Raw genomic sequence first — 8,490 nt, 5'->3', positions numbered from 1 at the left:
TGTGTGTGTGTGTGTGTGTGTGTGTGTGTGTGTGTGTGTGTGGCATCCCTGCCCCTCCACTGGTAAGCCTCAGCTCTGAATACCTTAAGCATATTTGTACTTGAATATTTATGATTGTGTTTTTATTTGGTGTTTTAAATAATTATTAATAAATTGTCAATTTGTTGATCATTGAACCTCGTCTCTGGATTGAGTATAGCGAACCTAAGGGCCTTTTTGGTGATTTAGTGTTATTTCCAGTATTCTCTGGGTGGAATTCCCAGGGTGGCGTTGTCGTTCTTTAAAACTGAAGAGTATTTACTTTATATCCCAACCTCGTCTCGCCACATACATATGTTTCTTGTTTTCCTTTCCCTCTCGCTGTGTGTCGCCTGGGCGGAGCTCATTGCGGGCTCCCGCCCCTGGCCCTCGCACCCGTGGCTCATCACTTCACCAGCGTCCACTACTTAAGGCAGTAGCTGGAAACATTTCATTGCTGGACTACTGAGTAACCTTGGATTCTCTTTCCCTTGGAGGCCTGGGCGAGCTGAGTTGCTGGTGTGTTGTGTTTTTGGAACTGTGTGAAGAGCCCCTGTTTCCGGACCTCCCCTGTGCCCCTCTGGATTTCCCCCTCGCTCTCACCTGTATATAGTTGCACCTGGTGTTGTGTGTTAACAAAAGGAACTGCATTTAGCTTCCCTGGTCTGCGCATGAGTCCATCCCGCCTTGTGACAGTTTTACTGATGGATACAATGTTGCTGTTGAGGAGTTGCTGCTGCTGGAGGGCAGGGCTGTGTTGATCTGAGAAGGTAGACATTAAAGAGTCCACAGGAGAGATGGTAGCCGATTAAACAAGTTATGAGATAATAATAAAATGTAAAGAATGGTGACAGCACTTGGAACCATAAGACAACAAAACTGTGAGACGTAAACTCGCTCTGCCTGCGACTCACTCTTTGCCTCTCTTCCATCTCCTCGTCTCATCTTCACTCTCCACTTCCTGTCCATCTGAGAACGAGGCACAAACTGCTACTGAATTAATCTATTATTGAGTTATCCACACTTAAAAACTCCTCCACCTAATCCATAATAAAGTAATGATAGAAAAATGTTAGAGAACGAAAACATTGTGTTTATTTGTTTTTATACTTGAATGCAGTGCAACAACTGGTGCAGGTGTCATTGTGACCTGTGCTCTTTGTAATCCAGCTGCTGACGGATCCGCTGCCTCACACGGCGCCTTCTGTCACTGTTTCCTCCTCGTGTCCTACAGAGCCTGTCTGGACAATATTATATCATGAGTAATAATTCAAAGAAATCTATACACATCAAACACGCACATACGGTGACATTTTATACCTTCTCAATGATTCTGTACATACTATGGCCACAAGTTTGAATCATAGTGCTGATCCAGAATCCTTCCCTTATTGTTTATTCCTAGTGCTACAATAATAAAGTAACGAGTATAAAACAATTAAGTAATAAATATAAAATAATGTATTTATGGCGATTCAGTTTGTTTGACTATCTGTGCAGGCAGAAAGTTTATTAAATGAGATACAATGTTGCTGCTGTAAAATCAGCATTTTATCATATTTGAAATATAAATGTAATATAACCTGTTTCTTAATGCATTTTCTTTAAAAACACGTGTGTGTGTGTGTTTAATCATAATTATAATAATCCATAATTATGTGGATATGCATATTAGATTATTCACAATTTAATAATTTATCATTTATATTATTTATATTTAGTGAAATATAAGCCCTCCTGAAAGGTTTGAGGTCGCTCAAACGGCAAAAAATGCGCGTGCACTTTCGAGCTCATTCCCGGCTCGTAACCAGCGCGCTCTGCCGTCAAGTGCGAGGATTGGTTAATGATCGTCATGTGACTGATGCAAGCTAGACCCTTTTATTTAGCAAAACTGTGATTAACCCTTGTATGGTGTTCGGGTCTGTGAGACCCGTGTTCCGTTTTTTTCAAAAGAAAAATTAAACAATTAATTATTTTTTCACGTGTAAATGTGTTGTGTCTTTCCACTCACTCCACTTGATTATAACTGATTTATTTATAACATTTTATATAAAAGAAAAACGAGAAGCACATTAATTCATAAATGTGATCTAACAAAGGTAAAGGGAAAAATTAACCATGTTTGCTGTTCATATGTCTTGTAATTGGGATGAAGTAAACATCTGTTGAGTAATTTAACATAAAATAGTTTGATAGTGTTAATTTGGAAAGCCAAAACTCTAGCGGGTCCACCAGACCCATGAACACTGGCTGAGTAACAAAAATACGAACACCACACAAGGGTTAATTGTTAAATATTATTGTTGAGGGGCACAGGCAGGAAAAAGGGCACCTGGGGCACCCATCAGGAAAGGGGCACGTGCTCAAGCCCCTTCCTCCCCCCACCCTCTGCACGTGCCTGGTCCGGTCCATGATGCTTTTTTGCAAATGTACCGCTCCTCCTGTCACTGACAGTTGCATTAGGTGCTTTTACACTAATATGCGATCTTCCTTACTGATGATGTTACGCATTAAAGATTTACAGCTCCTACTCCGACTGTTTGAAGTCAGCACATTTTGAGTTAAACAAGTTTGCAGCTTTTTAGAAGCTTTTTAGAGGCTTTGACACAAACTCAAAGTCACCAATTTGTTTACAATTCAGCATTTTTTTTCTGTTGACACAGAAAAGTGCAGAATCTGACAACTTCCACATGTACATGAAAATATGACCGATTTGCATGTGGCCCCAGAAATAACTGATATCCTACAAACAGATAAACATCCTGTTTGTTTCTTATTATTTACTATTAAGTAATTTTAGCTTTACTTTAGGTACTTGAAATATATTTCGATTATACAACTTTTGTACTATAAGCTACCTGTGTAGTAGTATAATGCAAGTATAATGCATCATATGTGCACGTCTAAATCTTTTGTAACCTGGACTCTTTTTAAGAAAAACTCCCAATCTCAGTGGGACTAGCTGCTCAAATAATCTCCCCTGGATGTCGTATCAGTGACTGATCACAGGTGTGTCGACACCTTTCCAGAGTTCATCTTCATAATAAGATCTGTACCCTGCAAGCGTGCAGTGGATGGTGTCGGGCTAAATATATCTGTGGGGGTGATGCGCTTCTGTGGCAGCTGTAATTTCCCCCTGACGCCATAAACCAGTGTTCCCATGTTCCGTCACCGTGAGACTCGTGCAATGAGTAATGCGTCTTTACCCGGTCTCTGCCTTCCGCAGCATGAAAACGCTAACATTTGGGCTGACCCTTGTTCGACAGTAAGTTCATCCGACGATAATATATGAAGTTCAGCTCCACAGGGTTCCGAGGAGCGCGACTTGTACTTTGACAGACTTCAGTCTGTCGTGTTTGGAGGGGTTTTAAAACGTGTCGCAGTGACGGACATGTGTTTATTTCTATCGTGGTCTTAACCGGAGTTCACGGAGAGCGGCTGCTAAGCTGAAACGAGGAATATATGCTAAGAATATATGATAAGAATATATGATAAGAATATATGATAAGAATATATGAGAGGACTGTGACTCTCCCAGCGGGTTTGTACCGTTTGTTTAGTCTGTGCCACGTTTCACGATGGCCACCAGGGGGCAGAATAAACGCGGGACAATAAAGGTTCATTCATTTACAAAAACAAAAAACGGATTTTTGTGGGTCAAAGGTAAAACCACTAACACACACCACATATTGTCCGAAGATACCATGAAAATAAAATCAAAATTAGCAGTGCAGACTCCAAATGTTTGTTGTCTTTGTAATTTATTTGCATTTCGCGTGTCACTGGGGTTCAATCTGTAACTGAGAACTTGTGAATTTCTTTTTATCCTGACATTTGTTGATTTATGCATTTATTTTGGCCATTTTGATTAAGTGATTCAAAATAACTGAATCATCAAAAAGATGTGTTAGTAGCCAGTCGTCATTAAAAGTATAAGTACAGCTTTGGGCATACAGAACGTCATGGCTGTGAGCAACACGTAATAAAAGATTTGCATTCATGTGGTAACAGATGTGAAATCAAACGAGTGCCTGTTGAGCACCAAACTCTGTCAGTGTTATCTCCTGTCATTTATTTCCTACAGTGGGGAAACTCAGTACAACAAAGATGGTCTGCTGCAAGGTAAAGAATGATTCTAAATATTTGTTTCATTAGAATAAAATTGCTGGTTTTGGGTAAAAAAAAAAAAAAATAGAATAATGGAGCTGCTTTATTCTAATTTCCCCTTTTCCTTCCACCCAGGCCAGGCTATAGACGCACCTTTGTCTGAGGCTGGGCTGCAGCAGGCAGAAGCTGCAGGGCGATACCTCGCCCATGTCAAGTTCACCAACGTGTTTGTTAGCAACATGCTGCGGGCAAAACAGGTAAACTATGAACCTTATACAACAGCAGTGTAAAAAGAGCGTCTGGCCTTTCAAAAGATCCAGTTTGATTGATTGATTTTATCTTGTGAGTCTGTGGATTTGTTTCTGTGTGTCATAAAAGTTCACAGGTGTGGAGATGAGATCTAAATGAAGGCTCAGTTAGACGATAAATGCAGTCGGACCTTTGAACACTGAGCACTTATGTAATTCTGACTGAGTACTCGTGGCAGACTTATAAAAGCCACCCTCCTCCTCTCTGTAATCAGATTACATTTTGTTTTTGTTTTTCCATCCAGACCACCGAAGCAATAATGAAGCACAACAGCAGCTGTTCCGCTCTAGAAATGGTGTGTGACCCTCTGCTTATAGAAAAGGCGAGTGACCTCAAAACTTACCAGAAAACTTATTGATCAGATGTTTACGTGCCAATGAATAAGTTGATCTTTCAGAGCTTTGGGATAGCTGAAGGGAGGCGGTTACAGGACGTCAAAGACACGGCCGAGGCGGCTGGTCAGACCTTTCCAGGCTTCACACCTCCGGGAGGAGAGACGCAGGAGCAGGTGAGGCTGAGGTTGTCTTATTGTAAAAGGAGAGAGTCTTGGTGAAATTCTGGATCACTGGTAATGAAAATAATAAATAATATTCAGGCCTATTGCCAAGACTGAATTATTTACTTTCTTTTTATTCTTGGGAAACAACAAAATGCTAAAAACAAAAAGATGAAAAACACTCACAGTTCTATTGTTTTTCCACTCTTCATCTCAAAAACAGATGTGGCACTGGTGATAAACACAGGCCATAAAGTCACCCTATTGATGTCAGGTCCTTGCATCCCTGCTGATTATCTGGTTTTCTGTTATTTATGTGACATTAATAACATCTGTAATCTTTTGAACCCGACCCCTGAACCATAGAGCGGCTCAACATACCCAGGGTATCTTTCTTTTATCTGGATACACGCTATCATCGGCAGTAAGGATAAGCGGTCACATAAAGCTGGCTGTCAACTCGTTTAGTTACCGAGGGTTTCCCACCCGCATTCACATGAAAGATGTGGTGTTGGCAGCATCTGACCAATCACAGCTATGCATAAGAATACCAGCAGTTGATCAGCTGATTTTACAAAGAGAATTATATAATAGCAAAAACATGAAGAAGTTAAACACAGCACAGAGCACTTTAATATTAATAGTGCTGAGTTAGTCATCAAAACATGGGAAAATCTGATGCATTATAATCAACTGTTTGATTAAACGAATGTTTCATGCTTTCAGCTGCAGCCTTGGTTTGAAACGCACATTTGATATAAGGACAGCAAGTGGGATACAAATAGATGGGATCATGTGTTCATGCTTTAGTTGTAAAACTGTTTGCAGCCAACAGGAAAAAATAAGCTCTATCTAAGAATGTATATTTCGTACTGATCAACAGGGAAATGCAAAGATATTAGATGCTGCTGAAAAACTTTAGACCCTCACAGTGATGCAAATAGAGAATCGATTGGTCAGCTGGTCAACCGGACCTGCTTTGGAGCAGGTTAGCATAGGTTAGCGTGGACATACAGAAAACCCAGGGTTAGCCCTGACGTTGCCCATATAATATGAAATCTTGCTTCTTAGCACAGGCCTCTGGTTTTATTTATTTATTTACTTCATGTTTGTGTGTTAATGTGGTTCCTGGTAACACATCGTGTATAAAGATCAGTCACAAAGGTGCATTTGAGTGCTTGGTTCCAGCACGATATAGCCATAAAGTTTTACAGTTGTTTAGTTAAGATTAAAATGAAGTCTCGAGTTCGAAGTACTCACAGGTCACGAACTACAACATTTTGATTCCATCGCAGAATTGTCTGTAGATTATTTCTTTCCTGAGTTTCCTCGTATCTCTGTTTGCTCTCTTCTTCATCCTCTAACGCTCATCCAGTTCAGGGCTGGAGCCTGTTCTCTGGACAGGTCACCGGTCTGAGCAAAGACAGAGAGAGACACAGAACTGAGGCTGCAGTGCTAACCAGCTCACCGCCGTGCTGCCCAGTTCCTTTATATATTCCTTCAAATATGTTTCTGATGCAAAAGATCCCACTTAAGCTTTTTTTTCTAAAGTGGGATCTTTTGCTCATATTACACTAAAATTAAATCTTTCCGCACACTCTGGATTGATACCAGGTATCTTGGTGTAATGTACACATACTCCCACTAGGTGGCAGGAAGCATTCTCCTCCTAGCTCTGTAAAGTTATGATTAGCATATCATTGTCTTCTTTGCATGACTGAATGTCTGAACTGAGTGTGTGTGTGTGTGTGTGTGTGTGTGTGTGTGTGTGTGTGTGTGTGTGTGTGAGAGAGGACAGGATGTGAGGAGGAGGAGGGGTTGTTGGAGGGAAGGATGTTCTATTTCCAAGATACCTCGTCAGACTTCGTCCATTATGTTCTAGCTTGGACATGAACTCTGGTCAAATCCAGGACGTGACCAGCACATCGTGATGGTGACGCTGATCTTCAAATATAGATTTGACACAAGCACTCAAATCCTCTGCAAAAGGCCTGCTCCCTCCCTTTTTTAAACAAGTTGCAGGTTGTTGCATCAGAAAGATGTGCAGTTTTTATACCAAAGGACGTGACTATGAATAAAACGACCTTTAACCTTTATCCCTCAGCGCCGTAGGAAGCCTGGGTCTCATTCTACAGTATGTACAACAGAAGCAGGAGAACTTTTCATAACAGATTTTTGCTCTGCTCAGGTGAAGATGCGGTTCAAAGAGTTTCTGGAGAAAATGCTTCAGCAAATTGGGGCCGAACACTTCAGCGAGAGAGGGCAGGACGACTCGTCGTTACCTGCTCCGTCACAGACGACTCCTACTGAGGGGAAGGCCGACGATGGGGTCAAGGATATCCCCGTCCATGCTTTGGTGGTCACCCATGGGGCTTACATGTGCGTGGTGGTGCGCTACTTTGTGGAGGAATTGCACTGCCGCTTACCTCTGGGTTCTGATCAAGCACACGTGTTCTCTCTGAGTCCGAACACGGGCCTTTGTCGGTTTATAATAACCGTGAGGAAACAAGACGACGAGTTCATATTATCAGGGATCCGCTGTGTTTTTATCCACAGAGGGGACCACGTGAAACGCAGATCGTGACCTGTTACGTCCTTTTCTTAGGGTTCGTTTAAACAGTAATTAAAGCACCTTCACTCAGCCTCGGATCGTTTGTGTTGCAGGAAATTTCATCATCGCGTTGTTATTGTCTGGCTGTTCGTTGCTACATACGTGGGCGACTCTGTGGTTTAGCGAGGCCTCGTTTCTGAATTTCTCCTGTAGGGGTCCAGAAATCTGCACAAGAACTCGGAGTAGTGTTTACTCTTTGGAAATCAGTTCCTTTCCCATTGTTGTGAATTAACACTTGAGTCACTAAGGACGGACGAATGTTACGAGCCCATTAAACTGTGGAACGTGTGAACGGTCTCTGTGTGGCTGTTTTTCAGTCCACACATTTATTTAGAGTAAAAGCTGCTGTTTCTTAGCTAAAGGAGTCTGTGGCGTGTGCGACTACTGAAATGCTTTACTGATGTAAAAATGTACGTTTGCACCTGTGATGGTTCTTTCCTGATAAAGTCGTTTCAATAAACTCAGCTGGTTGTTATTTATTCATCTTTTCATGTTGTGTACCTTTAATTTTCATTCCTGTAAGTGGGCTTCATTATTTAGGTCATTTTAGTTGTTTTTCTTCTGTTTTACTTCAGTTGGACAATATTTGACCGCGATTACATAACCAACTGGCTGCCTTCATGATAACTGTGTGACACTTGTTGTCAGTAAGATTTTAAAAGAGTGTTTTAATCTTAAATCACTCAAATGCTTTCAGCTAACTGGGACTTCCACGTTTGCAGATCCCGTTTATTTTCGTTTGACAGGCATCTTAGAGGAGGAGGACGTAATCTGACAATAATGCACATGAGAAATGTCTCAGCCGTGCGTTTGAAAATGATTCATCTTCTGCTTAAAACAAGAAACAAAAGATGTTCCAGATACTTACAATTTATTTTATTAACATCAGAAATGATACACCCACCAATATATATAAATAATAAAACAGTAGGCGAGTAAGGACGTCATT

General features: G+C 41.2%; 1 protein-coding gene across 2 annotated transcripts; it reads left to right on the top strand.

Moving 5' to 3' along the window:
* Positions 1-2,291: 2,291 nt before the first annotated feature.
* tigara (TP53 induced glycolysis regulatory phosphatase a) lies at positions 2,292-8,016 on the top strand. 2 transcript variants are annotated; one of them, XM_005734742.1, is made up of 6 exons: positions 2,292-3,283; positions 4,103-4,140; positions 4,261-4,382; positions 4,679-4,729; positions 4,832-4,942; positions 7,119-8,016. In XM_005734742.1, exons 1-6 carry the CDS (start codon positions 3,213-3,215, stop codon positions 7,512-7,514), a joined length of 789 nt encoding a protein of 262 aa, XP_005734799.1. In that variant the 5' UTR covers positions 2,292-3,212; the 3' UTR covers positions 7,515-8,016. The 2 variants fall into 2 exon arrangements, with proteins under 2 accessions (XP_005734799.1, XP_005734798.1); XM_005734741.1 differs by having other exon boundaries at positions 4,679-4,756.
* Positions 8,017-8,490: the final 474 nt, after the last annotated feature.

This window comes from Pundamilia nyererei, unplaced genomic scaffold (assembly GCF_000239375.1).
Source record: "Pundamilia nyererei isolate P.nyererei 1_Seehausen unplaced genomic scaffold, PunNye1.0 scaffold00060, whole genome shotgun sequence".
NCBI lineage: Eukaryota > Metazoa > Chordata > Actinopteri > Cichliformes > Cichlidae > Pundamilia > Pundamilia nyererei.
This window is presented reverse-complemented; position numbering and strand designations above follow the sequence as displayed.

Bases quoted from the DNA above. Each gene is read 5' to 3' on its own strand.
- tigara (XM_005734741.1), top strand. From the start codon at position 3,213: ATGCGTCTTTACCCGGTCTCTGCCTTCCGCAGCATGAAAACGCTAACA. The intron at 4,383-4,678 runs GTAAACTATGAA...TTTTCCATCCAG, and splicing joins ACATGCTGCGGGCAAAACAG to ACCACCGAAGCAATAATGAA. The intron at 4,943-7,118 runs GTGAGGCTGAGG...TGCTCTGCTCAG, and splicing joins GAGGAGAGACGCAGGAGCAG to GTGAAGATGCGGTTCAAAGA.